Raw genomic sequence first — 27,398 nt, forward strand, 5'->3', positions numbered from 1 at the left:
AATGTAATGTATGCTAAGAAAATTTAACTCTAATGTTTTTTAAAATTTAAATCACTATTCCTAGTTGTGACATCTTAAAGAAGAATTTATGGTAGGCTTGAATTTATATCATTAGTTATATGAAAGAAGACTTGAGTGATAAAAGTAATGAGATGAAAGGACTTGCATTTTCATATTTAAGGGTGGAAAGACCAGTGAGATGGGGTTTACAGGAGATACTGAGAATACCATGTTACTACATCGCTGCTGGTTAAATTGAAGGAGAGGGAATGAAAAATTATGGAGAGAAAGTTGCATCTCATTGTGACATTGTGACAAAGGAAGCAACTAGTGACAACTAACCATGGGTTACTGCATATATGGCTATAATATAGGTAACTCATTTTGCCTCACAGCTATGGTTGCTGTATAAAACTCTGAGAGCTTTGCTTCACATATTAATCATCCTTGCATAAAAGTAGGATTTTGCCATCAAAAATTCATGGTACATTAAATGTAATGCACCACATGACTTTAGTTTGATTCTGCTCTAACTGCTCTTGTGATAATTCAAAACTTGCTAACAATACTAAAAACATCCATCTGCAGCCTCTCGCTGCTTCTATCAGGCCTTGCAATATGATGCCAAAATGCTGCTTCTGTCTTTCTAATACCAATTGCCTTCTCTGCAGACATTCTGCCTTTTGCACTGTGTTGTCAGTTCACTTTTATATCATGCACTTTCAATTACACTGGAGAACTGTGCACCAACTAGTTCTAAGGCTTCCTTCCTTCCCATAATCTCCAACATAAAGAATGCAAAAATATCCTTTCCAAGAAATTACCAATGGCTCTGTATAAATCCCAAAGCAAAAATATTAATCTCAGAAATAATTAGGTAATACATAATGGTCTATCTCCATTAAAGTAAATTGTATTTCCATATTTCAATATACGTAAGGACATGAACATTCAAACTGTTCCCATTTGACTTCCCATTGAATAGATACATATGAGTCCTTCATATCAGCTCTGCATATGTAGATGACCTGGATAATTTTCCTACACTGGATTTACAAAAGAGGTTTGTTAAAATACTGAAGAATCTTGTGAAAAGGGACAAAGAAAAAAATAAAAAGAAATCAACTTCTAAAACATTATTTGAATGGACTAAAGATTGTTATAAATTAAGAAAGGAATGTAAAGTTAATTTATTTGATGAAGGTTAAAATAGATATGTTATTATTTATGGTAACTGTTAATGGACAAGGACTGAATTAACAATACTTTATGGATTTGTTTATAGATAAGAGTTGGAATGCGTGAAGAAGAGATCATTTGTTGTATTTTTAGAGAAGGTGATAAGTTATTAAAATTGTTTATACTTGTGATGAAGGTGAGGTCACCTCATTATGTTTTTTTCTTGATTATTTTCTTACTTTTTGTTCTTTTCTATTTCTCTATTTTTTTTTCATTTCAGTACCATCTACTCTTTCTTTTTACTCTTCTTTTTTTAGTTTGTATTAGTTTTTACTGTTGCAATTTCAACCTTTAATAAAATTACAGCAAAAATAGAACTCAGTCTCCCAGTTTCCAGCCTAGTACCTTAACCAGTACACCAAACTGAATCTCAGTTAATGTATTAATCTGTTCTATTTATTGTAATTTATTTTGATCTGCCAATCTCTAATGGTTTTATTGATTTTATCTTATTTTGTTGTAAGCCACTCTGGTTTTATTTCAATTCACTGGCATATAAGCTAATTTGAAAAATTGCAGCCACGTCTTTGGGATTCCTTCTCTAATTCAGTAAAATCTCTTTCATATAATGTCTGCATTCCATTCTGGTTGCACTACATTGAACAGGGGCATAAATTTATCAATTTCTCAGGTGATGGCTGCAGTTAACTGATAGATGTGCCCTCCCCAATAATTCATACAGCAGGTGAAAATATTTTTTTAAAAAGGTGCTTCGGTCATTTTTAATGTTGCATGGCAAATTACGAGACATATCACTTGAATACAATGTGGTGTGTCTCAATCACTCTGAATATGCTTTGTCAAATTGGCGTTTTGGGGAAACTAAGGACATCAGTTGGCAGAATTCCAGGAATCCTGTGCGGGCCCCAATTTACCCCCATGATAGTTAATGTTACACTTCCTCTATGGAGAGAGGAAAAAATAACTATCAAACTGATTCATTGCTATTTACATTTTGCTCGTAAATATATACAAACCAATTCACATTGAATGATAACGCATTATAGAATATAGTATATACATTTCATATTATATACATAGATCTGTAATTCCTGAAACAAGGCAATTGTAAAAACAAACAAACAAACACATTGAAAAAAAGATAATTTGATTCTTGATCTTCCAAAAGAATATTCTATTTATTCAGATTTCTTTTCACTTCAGAAAGTTCAAAATACAAGATGAATTTTTGGCAATTCTCTTTTCTGTTTTATAGGGTATAGATGCTGAAATCTTCTTAAGTAAATAAGCAAAATTAATATTTATTTGTTAACTTTTAATTGTTAAACAAAGGTTTTGCTCAAATCTCACTATAATATATAGTATCTTGTATCACATATCATCTGATAGTGTAGGTTCTCTCTGTGATATGTCCCAAACGTATAGTTAGCTGTAATTTATTTATTTTTTTAATATTGCAACCATCAAATATGAATGTTAAAAAAGCATTAAGAAAATATTCCAATTTGCTTTAGGTAATTGTTACACTTTTTTTCATACTGAAATCTTGAAAATCAATAAAGTATGTCTATCCCAAAGGATGATGTATGCTTGTATGTTTTCTTGTGCCATTAATTCAGAAGGCAAATTTAACAAAGAGAGTTTGTTTTCTAGAACCATACTCTATAAATGTTGGATAAGGAAAACATTTAGGTTAATAGGACTCAATGGAGTATTCATAACAATCTGGGCAAAGAAGATATGATTAAACCTGCTGAGTTTTCAAGAAAGCAATGCTTTCCACAAAGCACTTCCGAAATCACGTTTTACTCTAAGTCACTCTAGGTTAAGTCCATAAAAGAAACGCTTGGAGACCTTTAATGGAGAGTAGAACACTGGCCTTATGCAAGTGATATTTTGTAGGTATTCTCCAGATAGCTCTTATGCTAAATATGAATAATGGTGTGGGTGAGAAAAGTGATTATGCAACATTAAAGATGAAGGGCAGAAATTTAATAGTTGCTATAACATTATCTCCGAACATACTGTATGCAAATCCCTTTCCTCCATATTAAAAGAAAAATTAAGGCACAAGACTAAACCTCATATGGAATTTGCACAAGCTCATATGGCATGAATTGTACTGGATATGGCCTGTTAAATATGTAATTTCTATTCAACATGTATGTCAGTTTATTTCTGTAATTACGGATTACACTGGGTAATAATTACACTGTTCTAGTACTGATATGCTAATATTGTATAGGCTAGTAGATATGGTTCTTAATTGAAACATGACTGGATATGCACGAAAGGTTTGTATCAAAACTTGCATGAAGTCTATGATCCATATAAATTAATTAAATTGATAACAGTCTGCAATCCTATAATACTTAGAGTAATTACTTTTATTGCAGTGTAAAAAGTAATCTGCAGTTCACATGTGTTACGTGTGTCAAGAATATTGAACATATATTGAATATTTACTGGACAACTATTAATCTTATTGATTTGTGGCCCATTTATTGCCACAAAGTAGGTGCAAAAACCTTTGCATACTGTTTTCTTTAGGAGTCAAGAAAATTGATCTGAAACAGCAGAGAACTACCTCTTCTGTGACAAGATAACTAGGATTATTATTTGATGAGTAATTTTATGATAAAGCAAATACAGATGTTCCCCTGGGAATTGATGCAAGGCTATGTAAGCAAGTTACCAGGAAGACTTAATTCATCTCTCTGGATCGAAAATTCTTCAGAAAAAAATGAAAATTTTCTTTCTATCATTTTCTTTTGAGTTTTTTTTTTAAACAGCTTAGGTAGTAAGTCATCATTCTAGCTTCTGAGGTGACAATTTTCCAAGGCCTGGGGGCAAAGAGTTAATACAGAACTATTTCCTAGACTGTACTGGTGCTGTAACCACCTCAGCAGATACAGTTAACCACACTCCTCCTGCCATTTGGGTTTCCAGGGTCTCTTCAGGAACCATCTAAATTGTAGACCAACACCATAGTCTACCTGTCATTTCTTCAACTCAGTTTTTTGATCGCTGCAAAGTTAAAAGTGAGTGCTATCATAATGCTAGGTGATACCTATATTCACTGTTCTGGAACAGAAGCCCTATGTTCATCGTTGCCATGAACCTTTTGTTTACACCAACCAAAACATCTAATTTCTTCTTATTAGTCCTTATTTATAAATAGGGATAAGGTTAGCTTAAACTAGTAAGGAGTAAGTAGTAAACTCAAGGAGAGAAGCAACCTAGAATTAAGGAGAAATTTTCTGACAGTTAGAACAATTAATCAATGGAACAACTTGCCTCCAGAAATTGTGGGTGGTCCAAAAGTAGAGGCTTTTAAGAAAAGACTGGACAACTATTTGTCTGAAATGGTATAGGGCTTCCTGCCTGAGCAGGGGCTTGGACTAGAAGACCTCAAAAGTGTCTTCCAACTGTTAGAAGTAAATCTTCATCCTGGTTCATCCAAGCCGGGAATAAATAAGCAAACATGGTGACTGCTTTGGGAAGAAGGTTACAGTTTATTGCAGAAAGATGGTTCTTCAGGAAAGTGCAGAGGAGAGAAGGGCTGAGCACATGGTGTAGTAGGTTTTTATACCCCCTTTAGCCTTTTGTTTGGAATAGTTTCCTGTTCCTGTGGCATGAACCTTAAGGCTGTTTCTGAGTGTTTGTCTAGGCCTTGATATCTGTGGTTTAATTCTATTATCATATCCTGCTTCCCAAGTGATGGGGCTAATGACTCCTAGAGTTTGGGTGGGGTATGCAGATCTTCTCTTTTGTCTTCTTGATTGCTCTGGCTCCAACTTTCTGATGGTTTTACATCTGCATTTGTATGGGGCTAAAGTCTTGCTTGGGGCAGAGAGATAGATTTGGGGCCAGGTTTGGTTTTAAAAAGTCCTTTTGAGGAAAAATGTATTTTTCTGGCCTTTTTAATATTTCTTTCTCTGGGCTAACTTCCCTCACAACTCAGTTATTCTGTTAGTACTAAAACTCTCATGACTGTCTGGTTATAATTTCAATCACAGGACCATGAGGATACTACAGTGGTCATAAGTGTGAAAACAAAGTTAGAATGTGTAAGAAAAGAACCATGGCTCCTAATTGCTCTAGGCCTTTATTTGTGCTGCCTTCAGTACATTCTAGTAAATATATTGATTTCTTACAGAACTGATGACAGATTTAGTAAAAGAAACTCAGATGGCGGCAGTATAGGAAGCGGTATTGGATCATGGGGAGAGAAGTAACCAAACTAAGTAGAAAGGTACTGGGGGGTGGGGAATGAGGAAAAAGAAGCAGAAAGTTAGATAAGGAAGATAGAAAGGATAAAGGAAAAGAAGAAATTGGGGCAAGGAGGAAAACACCAGCAAACAGGAACGCAGTGAATGAATGGCTGCATGTGGAGTCGGAGGCAACCGGCAACAGAGAACGAGAGATCCAGCTCCAGAGCACATCTAAACAGCCCAACATTGGGAAAAAAGGCAATGGAGAGCAGCGAACCGGCATCTGAACAACAGACAAGGAGGGAGATTGTTGGAAGCAGTAAACTGGTGGGTCACAGCATTTATTCAGCAATTGCCCACACCCCAATCAAGGCAGCCCAGCTCGAGGGGGCAGCCAGGCAGCCCGACCCAGGGCCCAGCAAAGCAGAAACAGCGCAACTCCCACAGAGCTCTCCCTGCCTCCTTCCAGCCCCACAGCCCTCCCCTGGGGAGACTTGCCTCAGGTAGAGGACTGGATCGGTGTTCCCTCCCCAATGAGACCAGCAGCCCCCTCCCCCGCCTCCTGCTAGCCTGGTCTAGGCCTACAGCAATCCCTTGGCTGAGAGGAATTGGAGGTGGCAAAACCTGGGGGGAGGGGAAGAAATACAGCAGCAGCAGCAGCAATAGAGACATTTGGAGCCAGAGAGCTCTCTGATTTCTCAATGGCCGGCTGAGAGAAGCAAACCAGACAGAGCAGCTGAGCCGACTGGAAAGCTGAACAGAGGCCTGACTAGAACAAAGACAGAAGGGAGCTGTCAGAAAAAACAACAAGAGGCCAGAGCAGCAAGCAACAGAAGTGAAGGCAACAATTAAGTCTGAGGTCCCAGTAGGAAAGTAGGGAAGACCCCCAGTAAAGAACAAAAAGGAATTGGAGCTCAAAAACGTTAAAAAAAAAATAGAGGGAAGAAAAGGATAAATAAAACTAACACAATAGTAAGAAGGTTAAATAAATAACAACGTAGCACAAACAGGCAGAAAAAATGATAGAAAAATAGGCATAATAACCCAGAATAGAGAAGCTAGAAACAAGGCTAACAGCAAAGCACATCCACCAACCAAAAAGAGGGATTTTCAAACAACAAACTCATGGAACAGGTGACTGATACTATTGTGGTATGCAATACATGTTCCATGTATGTATTCCTGCCCAAAGAACACCCAAACTATACATGCATTAGATTCAAATTATGTGAACTACTACAGGAAAAAGTTAGGAACTTAGAGGCAATTCTAGCCAAACCCCAAACCGAACCAAATAATGAACAAATAACTCCAAGAGGATTTGACCCTATTGATAAACCCTTGGAGGAAAACAAATGGAGATATGTCACACACAGAAGGAAACACAATACTCAAAGAAAGAAACAGCATACAACAAACAAAGCCCTTCTGTCCAATCCTACCCAACCAGAAGCAGCCCCATTAAAACTGAGTAATCGATTTCTCCCCTTAGATGGAAATCCACAAGCTCTCCCTCAAAGAAAAGATGCAGACCCCTAGCAAAGAAACAACTTCAAATATAAGCGAGTGTTGGTAATAGGAGATTCTATCCTCAAAGGAACAGAATCATCCATCTGCAGACCAGACATACAATCCAGGGAGGTATGTTGTCTCCCTGGAGCAAAAATCAAAGATGTGGCTAACCAAAATAATTAGACCTACAGATTACTACCCCTTCCTCTTCCTCCACATTGGGACAAATGACACCACAAACAACCTGAGTACAATAGTGAGAGATTGCAAACAACTAGGAAATAAAGTTAAGAAGCTAGGAGCACAAGTAGTATTCTCATCAGTACTCCCAATGAAAGGCCAACACTCATTGAGGGAAAAAAGAATTTTAGAAATAAACCACTGGCTAAAGGGTTGGTGTCACCAAGAAAACTTTGGTTTCCTGGACCATGGACAGCATTTCCTACGCAAAGAACTCTTGGCAAGGGGAGGGTTGCACCTCACAAAAACAGGCAAAAATGTACTTGAAAAAAGACTGGCCCAACTCATCAGGAGGGCTTTAAACTAAAACTGAGGAGGAAGGGTGACCAATCTCTAGAACCCAAAACCAATCACAAATCCCAAGAAAATGAATCAAACAATTCATACTGAATTAGAGATGGAAAACTAAAACTGTTTCGCAGAATATGTATAGTTCAGTCAATAAAGGTAAAGTTGAAGGTAAAGGTTTCCCTTGTCCAGCGGTGTCTTACTCTAGGAGGCAGTGCTCATCTCTGTTTCTTAGCCAAGGGAGCCAGCATTGTCTGAAGACATTTATGTGATTATGTGGCCAGCATGACTAAATGCCTAGGTGCAAGAAATGCTGTTATCTCCCCTCCAAAGTGATATATATTTATCTACTTGCATTTGCGTGCTTTCCAACTGCTAGGTGGACAAGAGCTGGAGCAAGTAACAGGAGCTCACCCCATTGAGCGGTGTTTGGATCTCGAACCCAGACTGTTTAGTCAATGGAGATACTCAATTCAAGAAATTATCACAGCTCAGTACAGTTATAAAAGAATACTAAAGAAAGGTATATTCATACATATGAGGGTTTTCCTATATGGCAGAGATACAATGCACAGTGCTTAAAAAATGTGAAAAGGAAATGTAATGCTTTCTGAATAGCACTTACAAATGTCAGAAAACTTTACTAATGTTTCAAGGTATTATGACTGCAATTATAACCTCTTATAATCTATTATGAATTTTGTTCACTGCCTTCACACTCCTCAGAAGGCAGAAATAAAAGTATTACAAAAAATGACAATATAGTATCATTATTTATAATTAATGGAGTCTGTTATTCAAAGGCTACCACATGATATAAATGAATGTGCTTGGAAAAAAAATCAGAATAGGCAAAAAGGAATCATGCGGAGGAAAGAATCATTTAATAAGTTTTAGAGAACTAGAATATATTGAATAGCAGAAAAGGGTAGAATAAAGGATTCTAAAGTGGAATGAAAATTAAGAGTGAAGTTACAGAGCAAAAGAGTTCTACCCTAGGCAAACAGCTACATAATAATAATAAAATCCAAAGGGATAGGCGAAAGGGCCTTATTTGAACTTTTTCATCTAATTTTCTCTAGCTGGATGATAAGAAATATTAACTCATTGCTGGCTTTTTCTTCACACCAATCAGAAACTAAAAATTTCTGCCCTTTCTCTTTCTTTCTCATTTCTTGACAAAAGATTGATCATCCATGTTTGTGAGTTGAAGTTATGAATAAATTGTAGTCATCTCCACAGATACAGATATTAAACTCCTACTGTTGCACTTCCTGACCACAAAACCAATTGAATTATATACTGTCACTGAGGCAGCTAGAAAATGGAGCTATCCATTATACTCAACTCCCATAAGGTTTTCAAAATTCATAGAGAAGAACATGCTAAGTTCCCCATATGTTAATAGGCTGTGACATAGCATCATTCTTCAATAATGGCAATTATTTCTGCCCTTTCTCTTTCTTCCACAGACCAAATTTAAATAGGCCTTATTCCATAACAACAGATTTGTGTGCCATATGGGAAGCCATCCTAGTTTCCAACATTGATTAGGGCAGAAAATCTCTATTTACTAAGACCAAAAATGTTTCACCTACATTACTTTCAATGAATAGTTGTTGTTTAAAGTTAAAGCAAATCTAAAGCTTACTTGAGTGTGTTTTTCTAGTTTCTAGCTTAAAATTTCACTTGTCTACCATTTATTTGGCACAAATAAAGTGATATAAAAGGAAACATAATGCAAGATGAATTTGAAGTATCCTGCTGCCTACTTCTAGTCTTAATAGTATGAGGATAGTCAAAATCAAAATATTAATTGCTACAAATCTTGTAGTTTCGTATTATTGAATAAATGCCTGCATATTTAGCTGATTGTCTGTTTGTAACTATATATCTTTTATACTACCTGATTTTCATTTTGAAGGGGCATGCCTACTTTCTTATCCATTATAATTTTGAACATAATATAGAGATGACCTTGGGAAAGGAATTAATGAACCAATAGTAATTCAGTCCTAGAAGGATGAAAGCATGAGAAAGGAACTTAAACTCAACCTTGATTGTGTTTTCTATAAGATGGGGCAGAGAGAAACTCCAGGAGGCTTTCAAGATTACATTACTACAACAATAAAATAAAATTGTAAACCCCGATCTAACCTGCCTTAAAGGGCTGACACTTAAAGGGCTGGTTCAACAAATAATAGCAAATGAGTTGACTAACAAATAGGTAGCATAACAGCTATGTAGAAGAATTAAAATACTGTACATAATGTTACAATGCTATTATTATTTTTTTGTATTTTGCAGCATGTGTCATTACATTGTCTCAAAAATAAATAAAAAATCAGATTTTCACTACTAGTATACGTTTGGAAGCACTATATCTGAACTACATTTAAATGAGTTGTATGTCCAGATCAGTTAATACTTTCAGAGCTTTAAGAACTGTATCCAAGAGAAAATGATATGACACTGAAAAGTGGTATGATATATTCAAAGTTGTTTTGAAGGCAACACCCACCCATGTCACCTTTGTCATGATCTGCACAATTTATTTGTCAGGGTGCTTGCTTTTAATGTGCTGAAACTGCTACCTCATTTCTAAAAGCATTTTCTAGGTGTCCCAGGCTCTTATCAAAACAAACTGAGAGATCATTGGTTGTCAGCACTTAGCTTCGTACAGTTCAATCTCATAGTAAACCAGGGATGAACATGCGACATAAACAAGATATATCTCTGCTGAGCAAGCAACGTTACTTAGGTGCAATCTTCGCTAATTAGGATATATGGAAGCAAATATATTGCAGGCTTTAACCTTGAGAATTTGCTTAATTTATAACTGACTTTGCTGCTAGATATATGTGCGCTTTGCTCATTTAAGTTAAATTAATACAAAAGACAGCTTCTCAGTGAAGTAATTTCAAACATTGGAAAAATTGACTAGGCTTGTTAGACAAAACAGAACAAAATGCTTATTCTTTTAGCTCACTTTTGTTCAAGTAACAAAGTATATTTGTCTTCTTGATTACTCTTTATTCTGCATTATTGCTCCATGATCTCATACCCTAGTATGGCTTTTGACCCTAACTTATGAATGCTTGTTCCCAGAACCCGCCCCCAGCGTAGTTCTTCAACACTACTGTTCTTATAGCTAATGTTTATAATCTATCTCCAACAGTATTCCCCATTATTTAACTTTTTATCCCATAACTTTGGTTGAGGGATAAAACATAATTATGTTTCTGTAAGGGCTACTCAAAATGATAGCCGATTGCAGTTTTGGTTAACACAAGAGTAGAAATACAAATCTTATTAAATATGGACATCTAGTGGCATAAAAAAAATAAACATTTCTATTTCTGTATTCATATTCAGCCTATTTTCAATAAAGTTCCAGAAAGAACAATACTGCTTAGAAATGTGATGAAAATGTGTTATTAATGTTATCATGTCTTTCAGTAAAATCTACAGTAATAATTTTAATTTTACTACAATACTATTTCAATACTATTTCAGAAATTTCATAGAGGTTTAGAGTTACTCTTTACTAGGTACAATCAGCATGATAAAAATAAACACAGCCATCTATTTATTTACTTACTCATTAGCCATAGTCTATCCCCCATACAACTATTATTAATAAATAACCATTGTAATTCTGAGCATCTTGAAGACTTCCAAATTTTGACATAAATTATATATTGATTCTTCTTTGTTGAGACACACGTTTCATAGAGCAAAACAAACCCAGATATTATTCTACAGCACACTTCCATATTTATAGAATGGAAGTCTAGTTTGTGACATAGTAATGGTCATCCAGCACTGCTCACACATTTTTAGTTACACAATATCTGAGAAGAAATATAAATGCAGTCCAAATAGTAGTTTACAAAAATGTACAAAAATATAATATAAATGATTAAAAAATAAACAGACATAAACCCCATCTTTAAAGGCTCGTGTAAACATCTGAACCCATTCCTAAACTGTAATGATAAGAAGCCTGCTTCAACTCCAATATTTCATAATTCCATAGTGATCTGTTTAGAAAGCAAAAGACAATATTTTGTGAAAATATTTTATATATTTGAAGAAATTGCCTTAGAAAGTAATTGAAGAATGTCTAAGTCAGGAACATACATTTTGCTCTGAAGACCTGAAAACTGTAACTGGTTCAATGCAGCATCCTGGCTCCTTTCGGTTGACACTGAGCTTCTAGTTACAACCTGCTGGTACAGGTAGTCCTTGAGTGGTCACTTAGTGACTGTTCAAAGTTCCGATGGACCCCCCAAAAGCTACTTATGACCTAAAGTTCCAATGTCAGCCCCTTCGTGGCCACATGGCCACATTTTGGGTGCTCCATGATCAGCCACATTTACAGTCATTTGCAGCATCCTGCCATCACATAATCATGATTTAAGAGAGTTTTCCTAGAAAGCAGGGTTTACTTAGAGAAAGAGGGATTTCGGAGTCCTAGTGGACAATCACTTAAATATGAGCCAGCAGTGTGCTGCAGCTGCCAAAAAAGCCAACACAGTGCTAGGCTGCATTAACAGAGGGATAGAATCAAGATCACGTGAAGTGTTAATACCACTTTACAATGCCTTGGTAAGGCCACACTTGGAATACTGCATCCAGTTTTGCTCACCACGATGTAAAAAAGATGTTGAGACTCTAAAAAGAGTACAGAGAAGACCAACAAAGATGATTAGGGGACTGGAGGCTAAAGCATAGAAGGAAAGGCTGCTGGAATTGGGTATGTCTAATTAATGAAGAGAAGGACAAGGTGGGACATGATAGCAGTGTTCCAATATCTCAGGGGCTGCCACAAAGAAGAGGGAGTCAAGCTATTTTCCATACTGCCTAAAGGCAGCACAAGAAGCAATGGATGGAAACTAACCAAAGAGAGAAGCAACCTAGAACTAAGGAGAAACTTCCTGACAGTTAGAACAATTAACTAGTGGAACAACCTGCCTCCAGCAGTGGTGAATGCTCCAACACTGGAAGTTTTTAAGAAGAAACTGGATAGCCATTTATCTGAAATGGTATAGGGTTACCTGCCTAAGTAAGGGGTTGGACTTGATGACCTCCAAGGTCTCTTCCAACTTTATTATTATTGTTGTTGTTGTTGTTGTTGTTACTTCTGGTTTCTGGCAAAAACCACCGCATAGCAAACAACTCATTTGCTTAATTGCCATGTTCACTTAACAATCACTTTGGAAAAGGTCGTAAAATTGAGTCCAGACAGATGGTGACTCGCTTTACGACTATCATGACTTACAACCATAATAAAATCCTACATGGCTCAGCATCCACTTACTCTCAGGACTGTCTCCTCTATCTAAAACAGTGGTTCTCAACCTGTGGGTCGGGATCCCATTTGGGGTCGAATGACCATTTCACGGGGGTCGCCAAACAATGCAGTCCGCCATTTTTTTCCTCTTTTCCTTAGCTGTGTTATTCCCTTTTATTCTATTGGCTTTTGAAAGCCAATAGAATAGACTCTCTTGAATAGAGTCTAATTCTATTGGCTTTCAAAAGCCAATAGGAATTGTCCAGGCTGTCTCTGCCCTGCTGAGCCCGCCAAAAGTCCCATTCTGAAAACGGTGCTGCACCAGTTGAGTAGTCCTCGACTTACGACCAGTTGAGTAGTCCTCGACTTACGACCGGTTGGGGGTCGCGGCATTAAAAAGGTTGAGAACCACTGATCTAAAATCTACCTGTCTTCAGTTATCATGGTTGGCTCCCCAACCATGAAGTTAAAGCATTGTGGGTCTTGTGGCAGACTTCCTCAATTATAGCCCCTTAATGCTCAGGTTTTTCTGGCCATCGGCCTTCTTATTTTATGTAAAGCTGTACAAACAATTCTATGCTAGAAAGCAAGCACAGGTGCTGACTTTTATCTTCGTTATTTGAGGCTATTTGTTTTGTGTTAGTAAGATGTTCATTTTTACTGATGGGTAAAATGGCATTTACATTATGTTCTGTGGTATATACTGTCCTTGAAAATTTTCCTGATTCTTTGCAATTGAATGGTATAAAAATATATCTAGGAAGCAATTAAATAAATGCTCCTCTATAAAGTAGAAAAACCTACTATATGTATGAACATAAATACAAAACCCAAGAGAAGTGCCACAGTTTTCAAAAACTTTCATTCAACTGATTCCATTCATTTGGTGATTGTTAATATTTCCCATGAAAGCTGAAACTTCATTCACTTTACAATGAGTGACATCTACTGGTCAGAAGAATGTACATATCTGTTCATTATACATACCAATGTGGCAATAATTATTATTTTATATTATAATAACAACTTTTAATAGTCTATGAAATTATTGTTCAGTTGTACCATTATCTATAATTTGCAGAAAGGGAATGAGACTTGGAATTCATCAAGAGAATTTGTCATCACTCTGTTTGCCCCAAGGCTATATATTTGAAACATAAAACAAATTCCTAAATAAGAAACATCATCAAAGTTTCCCTTTCATCATTCATTCATACACAATTTTGTGAGTGAAAATGCAAATACATGCTTGTTTGGGGATATGAAGCTTATCAGAAAGGGACGGAATAAATCTGCACAAAAGAGGAATCAGATCATAAATTGGAATGGCTGAGATTCAGTTCCGAAAAAAAAGTTAAAATTCTCCTGTTTTGATTATAAGCTTCATACTGATTATGTCACGATCTCCTAAGATTGATTTTTCTGCTGCACACATTGCGACAAGAAGGCACTGTTGCATGAGTGGACTTCTTATTTCTCGACATTAATTAATGAATATTCTCACAGTATTGTTGACATTTAAATTCTGAAAATCCTAACATAATACTAGAAAAGCAAAGCAACACAGGAGGAAAAAGAGCAAAAAAAACCAAAAAACTAATTAAGAACAGATTCCCTGAGAGTCACAATCAACATTTTCAATAGGTCATATTAAAGTTTCAAGATTTTTTTTTCCTATCAAGATTAGTATAAAAACATCTCCATAGGAACCAAAAGAGATATTTTCACGGTCCTATTACTTTAATTGAGATTTAAACCCTCCGTAGTGTTCAAAACTCTCAAAGACCTTTGATGAACTCCAAACAATTTGACCAACAAAATTATTACAATTTATTGCAATATCTCCACTTATTTAAAAATGGCCAGGGAATGGAAAAACATATTAGATCTTTGCTTCAACAAATATTGGTCTATTTATATGCAAAATAACCTATCATTATTAGTATGAGGGAAGATGCATAAAAGGAGGAAAAAGTTATCAATGGAAAACATTAATGAAACCTCTTTCAAAAGATAGTATTGTGTGAATTCACACATATGTATTCTATACTAGAATGAAATAGGCAAGTTTCACATTCAGATCTGATCTTAATTGCCTTATTTCCATGCCAATATTATGTCCATCAATACATATATATGTACGTGTGTGTGTGTGTGTGTGTGTGTGTGTGTGTGTAGGCTTCTCAGCTGACAGCCCAGGTTCGAGACCTGAGCATTGTGCAACGAGGTAAACTCCTGTTCTTCCCCAGGTCCTGCCTATCTAGCAGTTCGAAAGCGTACAAATACAAGTAGATTAGTAGATCCTACTTTTATCTTAGTTTAAAGAAATAGCACCGTCTATAAAATATCTTAAAATACTAATGGTCAATTTGATAAAAGCCAGTATTCATAAAATGTTCTTCCCTTAATTTCATCTTAAACAGGCATGTACAACACATGGCCCGGAGGCTGCATGTGGTCCTGAACAACTAGCAATGTGGCCCTACAAGATAATAAAAAATATAAAAAATAAAGAAAGTTTGCTACTTACTGTATGTATGTATGTGTGTGTGTAAAGAGAGAACTGGTATAGCTATTTTGAGTTCCTTTAACTCTCTTCAGCCATATTTACTCTTCTGAGATTCGAACCTGGGCTATCTGCATGTTAGGCAGTTGTTACAACCTCTAAGCCACAGGCTCTCTCTCACTTTGTTAGCTGTCAGGAGAGAGACAGGGGGAGGAGATTTTACCTTGAATGTGCACCCTGTCAGCCCAAATATGGGAGAAAGAAATCTTTCTTTTTCTTTTCTTTTGCCTGTATCAGCTCAATCTAGAGCCATGTACAAGCAGCAGTCGCCAACTGCGACATCATTTTACATTTTTAGGTTGCTAACATAGCCCATATTTGGGCTGACAGGGTGCACATTCAAGGTAAAATATATATATTCAAGGTAAATATATATAAACTGTACTATATGCTTTATATGTACTCCAAGACAATTCATCTACATTCAGTGGAGCCCAGATAAGCCAAAAGGTTGGACAACTATGATATAAAAGATAGTAAATAACTTTATATTTAAAAAACTACAATATTTCTCTAGTCAACTCCAACCTAGTCTTCAAACCCAAAGTCAAAAAAAGAATTTCTTTATTCTGTATTCTATAAGAAATCTATCAATAGCCTCCAGGTCACAGAAATTTAATCAAAAATTATTGTCTCTAAGAAAAGAAGTCAATTTCACTATCCATTAATTTCAAAGTCCATTCTTCCATTGTAGGTAAGCATTTTTGTTCCATCTTTGGGTATATAACAACATTAGTATCAGTTAATATACAAATCTGAAAATAACTGGTTATATGTTATAAATGAGTCTATGGCAGGTTACGGATGCTGCACAAATAATAACATCCAAATGGGGACCATACAAAGTACAATAACATAGTTTGTGTGGTTGCTCCAAGCAGTAGTATATGAGGCCAGTTTGGTGTAACGGTTAAAGTGCTGGTTCCAAAACAGCAGACTGGTTGATTTTATGCTAGTCATGAAGTCCAACCTTTCGCACAGTTGTTGGAGGATGGGGGGAAGAGGCAGGAGTCTTAAATATTCACTGCCTTAAATTATATATTTAAAAGGTGAGATCATAATAATCAAATAATTTCTGTATAATAGTCAATGGTATTGTTAATATATCAGATCCACATGTTCTGGTTCAGAATAACTCAGTCCCAAAAGTATGAATTCCATTTTGGCACTAAAGATCATCAAGGGAAGTACAACTTTGGAGGAATAAAATCATTGAGTAGAGAATATGTGGAAATTAGGACAAAAACTAGCTAGTTTCCAATATCCCAAAGTTGTCATTTTCTGTCATGAGAAATTGATCATTCCAATATACCATATTAAAAAACAGATCTTTGCACACTGTGGGTCATATATGACAAGAAGACAATATATTTCTCTAAGGTTTCAGAAGATCTTTTCCTATAGATAAAAAAAATAGAAGCTGTACATTGCTGTAAAATTATAATATCTTCAAATTTTGCCAGTGCAGAAACTTAGAATGCATAAAATTCTAAAAATTAATTTCATAGCAAGATTTGTTCTCTTCTTCAGTTTGTGTTATTAGGTTCATACTGCAAAAAGTCCAACTGAGTAGTGGATCTTAATGTTTTCAAGCATTTGTGGGTTCTTTGTTTCACTACCTTTGATGTTTCATTTGAAATTCCAATGCAGAATGCCCCCTGCTTTTCTCTGGTACAGACAATTCTAAAATTTGCTAATTATTAATACAGCTATACCTTCCATTGTGTTCATTATAGTGCAAATCTGTTCTGATCTCATTTGAAAGATAACTTTGAAAAAATTATTATTATTTTTATCAGGCTACATAAAAACAACCAATTGCTGATGGTCATAGAAAAGGACTATTTGTAACAGTAAATGTTGTAAGCAAAGAACTTCAAGGAAAAAGTGAAATTGATATAACATGTAGTTTGATAGGTAAAATTGTATAACAGCAGCAGGAGAAAACTATTACTCCATGATTTAAAGACAAGCATGACCTAAAGTCCAGAAAAGGGCTAGTTTTTTTTTTACCAAAATAATATTCATGCTATAACGGCAGACTCAGATATTGAATTATTAGAGACATATTGCCATTACATACAGCTTTACATAGTGAGAAAAGGGAATATTTCAGCATACTCAAGAAAACAAAGATGTTGCAGAACTACAAAAACTTTAGGAAAAACAAATCTAAAGGATACCAAAAAAGATTCTAAACAGCATAATGAGTTCTAACCTTCCTTGAATATCTACTGAGCTTTTTGCAGGATAGCATCACCTGAACCAAAGCAAGTTTAGTTGACCTAAAACTCAAAATATGAACACTGTGATTTTACAGTGGCTTTTAAATTCTTCCTTGAGACTCAAGATTCTATATTAATTAAACTGTTGGGCTAGGACTAACACTCAGCCATGAAACTTTTGGACAACTTTGGGCCAATCCTTCTCTCTTGACCGAGAACAGTTCATGGGATAAATGTTTGGGGAAATAAAGGAAATCTCCTTTATAGCTGATGGAAAGTATAACAAAAAACAACAAATAAGTACATTCTAGGTAACATTAGCATTAATTCTATATGTTGGGCATTGGTGCAATTGTTCCTGTAATGATAAGCCTCCAATATATGTTGATGGAAACACAGTTTGTGAATAGAGAGAGCGAGATCAGTCGTACATCCAATGTCAGATGTTCCATTGCCACTGCATCACAGTGTCTGGGCATTCAGCACCATTTGTGAAAGGATGTTCTGTACCCAAACTTGCATGTGGGCAATAACTTGATAAAATTAGTAAAGTTTATATGATTCTATTCTATAAATAACCTCTGTATATATGTTACCTCCTCTTTCAAATATTATAAATGCAGATAGTGGAATATAGGCTTGTATTATTTAAATAATTGTTTAAACAGTCATATTTCCATGGACCAGCAAGTCATGGACCATGCCCTGTCTGTATTGGAAGCTAGAAGCATAAACTTAGGGTGGTATGTATATGAAGCTTCATCCATAAAAGCAATGTTTAAGTAAGAAATTTTGCCATATGTGAAACAACCACAAGTATTCCAAGACCCAGTTATATATATTCATCATACTGCTCAGAATCAGAACAAGTTTATTACCATCCCTTTTGATGAGAATAAGAGAAAAGACATGTTTGACATTATAATTTCACTTCTGTGCTTTTAAATATTAAATACTTCTTATAGTTCAATGTATTTTCTTAAATGGCCTTCACCTTTGGTAATTACGATTATAATTTGCTGCTTCTAAATACTCTTATTTAATTCAACCCTTCCTCAACATCTATCTTTCTTGTAATGGCAATTATCCAACTATAAATTCCCCAATTTTTTCTATGGCTGAGCCTGAGTAAGATTTTCTCCATGGCCTTTGCTAACACTACCTACAGTATGTAAAAATTTGAGGCTGCAATTTGTTCTTTGCCAGGTTTCATGCACCTCAATGGTCATATATACATAGCTGGATAATAAGTAAAAGTTATTTACTTTTTCTTTAAAAGGTTTAGCCAAGTTCACAAAAAATATGAGAAAGAATAAAATATTAGTCCAACTATGCTAAATTACTCAGCTCATGAAACAGAAACCATAGAATGCCATACAATGGAAAGTTGGTGCAATTGATTCTCTCCTACCAGGAAAATCAGTTTCATAGACAACTAAACAAGTAAAGAACTTCAAGATGTAGAATCTTTTCATTCTTTTCTGATATAAATACCAATGTTTTCAGCAAACATTTCAAAAATGTTCTAGAAGCACAGCTTATACACCAGCATGACTATTTGAATTTCATTCCAATTTATTGTCTATTATTTTGGCATTCTCAGGAAGAGAAATTATGAGAACTAAAGCATGCATTAATTAAATGTGATATGGTCAATTAGTCGATTTGGGAACAAGTCAAATCTAACTACTAACTACAATTGCTAAGGAAACTCTCCATATTGAAAATCATATTATCTCCAAGTGATGATGGCTGAAGACCTGTCATGGTCTTCTGAAGACATCCTAAAAACATCTACAGTAGATATAAGAGTAGCAGATTAGAGGATGCTGGACTAGATGCAATGTTGAAATGATCTTGTGCTATTCTAATATTCTGATTTATGCCTATCTTTAAAACTCTAAATATGACAATAGGAAAGTAATTTTAAATGTAAGGTATTTAAAATGAATCTGAAAGTTATCTAGAATTTCACAAAAAGGAAAGAACATGAAAAATTGGGGAACATGGTAAATCTCAATTTACCATTTAATTTTTGTACAATTGCTCTGAATATTCAAACTAAAAACTGAAACCTGACAAAGAACAAATGTATGGAAAGCTTTGAAAAAAGCAGCTCTTATTACTAACACAATTCATATGCATTAAAGGAAAAAAGAATTCTTATATAGCGTATTCCTACTCTGCACTGATATTCCTGTTCTTCTATTTCTTATTTTTTCCACACTATTAAAATTTGACGTTCTCTCAGAAGAGGAAAAGAAAGGGGCATCTGTACTGATATTAAATGTGGTTCAGGAGCATTTTAAACAAGGCAGTTGACAGGAGCTCTTCATTAATAGTACTTCAGTCCAAAATATTAAGCGGTCTATTGCTGTCTCAAGAGATTTCAGCACACATTTTAAAAACTATCAGATTTTTACATGCTAAAAGAAAGGTTAAAAAAAAACCCTGCATAACACAGTGTGCCAATATTTTCAAATGTTCACTAGGAACAAGCCATAATTGCCTTCTCTTGCAGTTGTTTCTATACAGACCAATTTGAATACCTTGGGAACCTTCAGATCCTGCTACTCCAACTAACAAGTATCTGGAGATCTTCAAGCCTCCACTTATGATTTTAAGAGTTATGATACAGTAGTCAAGGGAAGCAATGGGATCCACTGTAGAGGTCCCTTTAGATAACATTTCATTTCCAAACAAAATGCATTGAAAAAGAGAAAGGCATACTTATTACAAATAACCATGGAATTATTATCTGAAACATAACCAAAACAAACAAAAACTCTGTTCAAAAGATTATAGTTCATTTTAGTGAACAATAGTAGTGATTCCCCTTCATGCATGAACCCCACAGTGCTGTCAAAATTTGCTTTAGGAGAAGAGAAGTCAATTTATATATAACTGCACTTCTCCCAGGAGAAAATAATCCAGACTTTTAGTCTGTCATCCTAAATCTTTCTATTCTCTAATCCTTAACAAGGAAATGGCATATTTATGGGCTCAGATTTTGCAGGATTGGAAACTAGAGAAACATCATCCATGGTAGTAGAAGAGACAGGATGCTAAAATCCAGGTTTTAGGCAAGGAGGAAATCCATCAATATCATAATTTCTTAACACAAAACATTAAAATACTGACTACTTATCACAAGCGTAGTCCAAACCCAGGTAGTGTTTTGAGAATTGTAAAAGCTATTATTTCTCAATAGCACAATGAAGTTATTGATAACATCTTTTTTGTAACCATAGTAGCTATGATATAATGCTGCTCAATTCAAATGGAGGAAATTATTTCTCACAACTCCATTCCCCATCAGCAATTCTTCATACTATATTACATCTAATAATTACTACTTTGATATGCATTTGAGTATAAGGGAATACAGCAGAAGAAACTGCTGCACAAGTAAGAGACATTAAAAAAAAACCCTAAAGAAGAAATAAACAAACAAAATGTCCATTTACTTTTTTAAAAAAAACTGTCTTCAGGGCATTACAGTAGTATATCTTCCTCAATACTTTACAACAGAGGTCCCCAGCCTTTTGGGCACCAGGGTCCGGTTATGTGGAGAGAGGTTTTTCCCCGGACGGGAGGGGGTGTGGTTTTGTGCACTGCCTGCATCCCGTGGATGAGACTTTCCTTGTTTGTGCAGACCAGTTGTTGGCAAGCCACAGCCTGGTACTGGTCCACAGACCAGAGATTGGGGACCCCTACTCTACAAGAGGCTTGGCAATTTAAGAGCTCTGCACAGTAGCTTAGCTGTTCCTACCATTGCACTTTTTTGGATAGAAATCTCTGATGTTGTTCTTGATCCATTGTCCCAGCTTAAGAGTCACAGCCCTAAGTGCTCCTACTGGGACCACCTTGGTCTTTACTTTCCACCTCCTCTCCAGGTCCTCCTTCAGATCCTGGTATGTCTTCTGCTTCTCATACACCTTCTTCCTGATGTTGCTGTCCCGCTTCCAATTTTTAAATGAACATTTTAATTACAATAATAAAATAATACAAAGGAAAGTAAAAAAGAAAGAAAAGTAAAAAAGAGAAAACAGTAAAGAAGGAAGAAAAGAAAAAAGTGAGATAAAGAAAAAAAGAAATATATAAAGAAGTGATTTCCAACCTTCCTTATAAGTATAAACAAGTTTGGTGGCACTTCACCCCTATAAGGTTATAAATAGATATCTCCTCTTCCAATACACATCCCTTATGTATAAGCAAACCTGTAAAAGACCAAGTTTTCAATCCTGGTATCAGCAAAAAATCCATAAAGGGTTTATAAATCCTTTATTAAAAACATGTTTTTAAGTTTGATCAAACAAACCAACTTTATATTCTTTTCCTTTACTTCTGAAAATCTTTAATTCATTCAAATATTGTCAGAGCATTTGATCTCTTTTCAATTCTTTGTCCCATCACAAAAGTTTCTTTGTCTTTAATCTCTGTTTTGACTTAAAAGGGACAAAACATTGTTTCCCACAAAATGCTGTTTATTTTAAATAATAAGTTCCAAATAGTAAGTTCCAAACTCTTATTGTAAAAGTTTCAATATTCCAAATTTGTCTGGACTCTTGCCTTTCTTACTTCAAAATCTTACTTAGGTTTTTGCCATTTATTTCAAATTTTTAAACTTATAGTTAATTTTCTTTTGTTCAGAAATAAAAATGGGCTTACTGGGTGGCTTTTTAAACCTGTTCCAAATATCTCTAATAGCTTTTAAGATGGTTAAATAAACAATTTCCAAAAGTGGTTAGAAACCGAGGATAGCAAACTCAGTATCCTTTAAAGGCTCCACTGTGGTTGTAGGCTTGATGACTGATCCCTTTGTCTCTCCGAGCTGAAACTCACACAAAACAACTGTCCTGCAGTCTCCTTATCAAGAGCAGCAATATGAAGCACACGTGGGCATGAAATGTGATGGTTATATGTTGTTATATGCACTCTTTCATTAGAACACATTACACCTGAGCTACACAAGCTGCATTGGTTGCCAGTATACTTTTAGGTTCAATTCAAGGTTCTGGTATTGGCCTATAAAGCCCTATAAGACAGGGGACCAGGTTAATTTGGGTGGTCCGCTTCATTTTGGTTATATCTACTCATCCCACCTAGACCAGCAGGAGACGTATATTATGGGTCTCATCTGTGAAAAAAGTGTCATCTGGTGAGATTCATGAAGAGCACCTTTTCTACCCTGGCAACCATCCATTGGAATAGCATCCCTCCAGAACTTAGATTGGCCCTGACCAGGCCAGGTTTTCAGAAGATCCTAAAGAAATAGGTCTGTCACTGTGTTTGGTGATCCAGTGATGGTGAAGAATTTTTACAATGGTGTTGTAAACTTGACACAAGGATGGATTTTGGTTACTGACAATGGTTATTTTTGTTTTATCAATGTTTCATATTTTTATTATATATTGTTTTTTTATTGGATTGTTACTTAGTTAGTTTGGTGGCTTGAATACATCAATCAATAATACACAACTTTATCTCCAAGCCCACATGTAGAAAATACAATGTAGGTACCTCAGGTACCCTTTGCACTGCCTTTCAAAAGGGCATTGAGTCAATGAATAGATCATGGTAAAAATCCAGAAGCCCTATTCAAAAGGTTACTATTTCGACTTTCTGATTTTACTTATACAGCCTAAGAGTATAGTTTAAATACTTTCAGCTATTTTGGAGTACAATGTTACAAGCCAAAAACTAAGTAGATGATATAATTAGCTTTCACAGTACAGTACCTGTTATATTAAAAGGAACTGGACAAAGCCATAGAAAAAGTGGACACAGCTACCTTTATGTGGTCTGTCCAATTAATTTTGAAAATAAATTTTATTTGTTACTTTAAGTAATTTCCTGTGTGAACGTGCCAAGAAACATAATGAGTTTTACCAATGATTCGAACAGTAGCTTTTAGAACCAACATAATGAATGAATAGCTGTAGAGTACATTGTTTCATGTTATTACTAATTAAGTGTTAAACATCAATCACATAAAAATTGAACTAAGCCAAGCTCATATATCTACCAAATACAATGTAATAGAAATAATTATATATGAGATTAAACTGCATTTCTTTCACACATAAACACACAGAGACAGATATGTCTATACTTTCAAAGTAGCAAAATTTAAATAAATATTATACTTATATTTAATAATGTTGAATATTTTAAGATAGTGCTTAAAATCATAAAGTAGCTTTATATTTTATAAGCAATAATTTTACTGAAATAAAATGAACATTTGCTGATCCATTCCTGTATTTTAATTTTATTTAATAGACAAGAGTCTCATATTAACAAAATGTCTATCCAGATCCAAAATCCTTTGGGAAACAGAAGATCTTTCCACTGAACCAATGGCCTTTATTTGTGTCTAGAATGAATCCTATCATCTCAATCTCAGAACAGTGATTGCCACTGATGCATTTTTAATGTAACAATTCAAAGTGGTAGATCTACTGTATGTCTTGGGGTAAAAGATTATGCTCTCTACAGTGATTTGCTTAAACAATCTGGCATATTTTTTCCCTAGCGCAAGTTGCAAGGTTAACCTTCAAAAAGTCTTTTCTACAGTAGCACAGCAGAAGATGCAGCAGTGCTTCAATGGGTAAGACAAGGCTGTTGGTTTTATAAATAAATGCTCAGCATAAGGAATAAATTGTATATGTTACATTTTAATTCCCATAATTTCCAATTTGCATGGCCATTATTTGGGACAAGCTGAACAAACAGATCATTTTCCATATGTAAAAACATGGGATAATATACAAAGAAATCTTGCTTATAATTCTCATTTCTGCATTTGATGTCTCTTCATATTTAGAAACTTCTCGTCCTATATGACAAACACTATCACTAGATTCTAGTTTTTTAGTATTCTTAATGGTGGTGGTGGTGGTGATGGTGGTGATAGTGATATAAGCCCCATGGACATTAACTCAACTCTTGATAGGTATATAAATTAATGGTATAGGATTTCTTGCCTGAGCAGAGGGTTGTACTAGAAGATCTCCAAGGTCCCTTACAACTCCAGATCCATGAGTTGTGACAAAAATTGACCGACTGGTCTGTCATCCGGGCCTAACATTATCAAGGTCTAACCAGTATTTGTCCCTTTTTATCTTCCAAGTACAGCAAGCTCAGCCAAGTGCTACCCTCTGCTGAGGGGAATTAAACTTTCCTAACATTTCTTTAACCAGCTAAGAAGTTAAGACAACCAGTATTACATCTTACGAAGCTGTTAAAAATAGATGGTAAGCAGACAGATGAGTATTTAGATGACACATCATCATTAAAATGTATGTAGCTGTAATTCTGTTTGAAAATTATATAATGTACTTACCTGGTATATCGTCCTCAGTCTTTAATGCATTTTCCCTAAACGTTCCACTGAGAAAAGCTGCATGCCTTCTTCTAGCCACCGCAGTTCTTGGAGGCATATATTCACTCTTACCCTGTGATTTCTCAAATGATTTCTGAACTTCATAAGAACCTGGAGGTGGAACTGCCTATAATTTAAAGAATATATAAGATAAAGCCAGGCACCACAATTTATGTTAGTGTAGAAAAGCTACAATTAAGAGAGAAAATGCTAAAAAAGCACCTGAAATTTTAAAACATGCATACTGTAATTAAAGTTTAGAAAAGGATACAGTGCAGAAACTGCCACACCCCTGCTGTTCCATTTGAATTGTGACATGAACCATGATAACATCTCTGGGCAGCACACTTACCTTGGCAAGCCCTATTATTATTTAGTTGTTAGCAGAATGGAATATGGGAATGACCTTGGGAGACAGGAGGAAGACCTGCAGCCTAGACAACATCCTGATGAACAAAATTTGAGTATGAAAAAGGAGGGGCAATGAAAGCAACTCAGAAAGGACTTTCCCTAGTTTTCAGAAGAGTAAATGGAGGGATGGGAGGATTACTATGAGACTGGCAGGACAGATTTAGCCTTACGAATTAGTCCAGACAAGAAGTACAGCCAGGAGTAAAGATAAATCTCTATCTATATTGTAAAGTTACATTAACAGAATCTTGCAAATGTGAAAGTACCCTTTCTATGTCCTAAAGAGAGAGTTGTATTGTCATTTTCTATAAAGCAGATGGTGAAGATTTAAATAATATGAATATGCTAAGTTTAGTAAAGTATTCATATATTTTGGCCACAAAATCATGGATCTGGCTACAGTTTTGTATTTCCAGCAAAAAAAACCTTTAAATGCAATTAGGATTCACTTATTGCTATGCTCATTTCTTTCTACACTACAATTTTAAACTCTTATATTATATTATATTTATGTTTATATACTGAGTGCAAAATCATAATGTATTTCCTTATTCAGAATTTCTTAACTGAACAATTCTTGCTTTATTCCAATTGAAGTGTTAATTTATTATCAAGGATGAACCTGTTTATTTCAGTTTTAATCATTTCCAATTAAACTAAAACATTTAGTCTTTCATCATTTCTAAATTCTTTCTGCTAAGTTCTTTCAGTATGTTAATCATCATCAAAGAAACATTACTATTAATAATGACAATAATAATTTTAAATTAACTATCATCAGTTGCAAGGAGCAGATGAAATTTTTAAGTGCACCAAAACCTTTTTCAGAATATGAAAATACATAATTTTGTTTTAAATGCACAGAGAATCTCTTCACTGTTATTTTTTTAAGTACTGGAATATTTTTATTGTCATTTACTTGAAATTTTAAGGATGCTTTTTTTTTTATTTGTGATGTGCAATGGCCCAGGAGAGTAAGAAAACAAGATGCTATGGAAGATGCTACAAAAAGGATGAGAAAGAAGGGATTTGCACTTGCACAAGTGTGAGCACAGTACTTCTTTAAAACAGCTCCTTTTTTCAAATTTCCATGAAAAAAAATATGACTGCTTTAAAGAATCAACTGATAATATGACTCTTATAGTAGTCATATTGCAATTAACATTATGAGGTTGCAACATGTATGTTTATAACTGTTTAAATTATTATCTCAATATGTTCTAAGCACAGCAGAATGGTTAAGATATAACCATCCATCAAACAAGAAAAATCTTACAAAAAAGCAAAAGTAAAATTAAATATTTTATATCTATTGTAAAATGAACCGCTGCTTTTCATCCACCAGGTTATTTTCAGGCCTTGAAAATCAGCCATGATGACTGCCAGTTTGCCTCACTAATCAGCTATGCATTTAACAGTCTTAAAAAGTTAAAGCTGTACTGCTTATACACAGCACCATATAACCTGCAAAACAAGGCAACACATCTTCTCTTAATTATGATGTCCTGAGAAATGCCAGAAAAGTGGCATGTATAGAGAGATTCTATATGTTTCTTACTAAGAATTATTATTAAGGCTTCACTATACGGCCTTTCTTTCTGAAAAGATAAAAAATGCAAGACTATCTACATATACTGTATTTTGGAATACTTTATTCCATAGACTTTTCTTCCCTGGAAGACCACAAGGAACTGAAAACATGTTCCTAAGAAGAAACTCTGCTTTTCCCATGTTTTATCAGCTGTTTGTTCCTGCCCAACCTATCAAGAAAATCTGCCAATCAATCTGCCAATTTTTTTTTCTTTTCTTGCTCTATTGATTTACTCTTTCCTTCAATTTTCTGAGTTATGGGCTATCTGAAACCATAGTGAGCCCATTAAACTTTTTTAACTTTATGGAATCTTGTCCCCATATTTCATATTGACTCTAAAATAAACTCAGCTAAGCATGGGGAAACATGTAAATAGTACCATTTCTTTTCACAGTAAAATGTACACATGGCAGCTGCTAGACTTCATTAGCTAAGGAAATCCCCACAAGGAGTTCCAATGCATTAAAT

At 35.0% G+C, this 27,398-nt stretch overlaps 1 protein-coding gene across 2 annotated transcripts in view; it reads right to left on the minus strand.

Annotated features, from left to right (window-relative positions):
• STPG2 (sperm tail PG-rich repeat containing 2) overlaps positions 1 to 27,398 on the minus strand; it is a 193,316-nt gene that overhangs the window by 87,660 nt on the left and 78,258 nt on the right. For both annotated transcript variants that reach the window (XM_039322889.1, XM_039322888.1), the window contains one exon: positions 24,890 to 25,055. In XM_039322889.1, coding sequence (XP_039178823.1) covers positions 24,890 to 25,055 — 166 coding nt within the window. The remainder of the gene's footprint in view (positions 1 to 24,889; positions 25,056 to 27,398) is intronic.

The sequence above is a fragment of the Crotalus tigris genome, unplaced genomic scaffold (assembly GCF_016545835.1).
Source record: "Crotalus tigris isolate CLP2741 ecotype Arizona unplaced genomic scaffold, ASM1654583v1 scf7180000024151.2778019, whole genome shotgun sequence".
Lineage (NCBI taxonomy): Eukaryota > Metazoa > Chordata > Lepidosauria > Squamata > Viperidae > Crotalus > Crotalus tigris.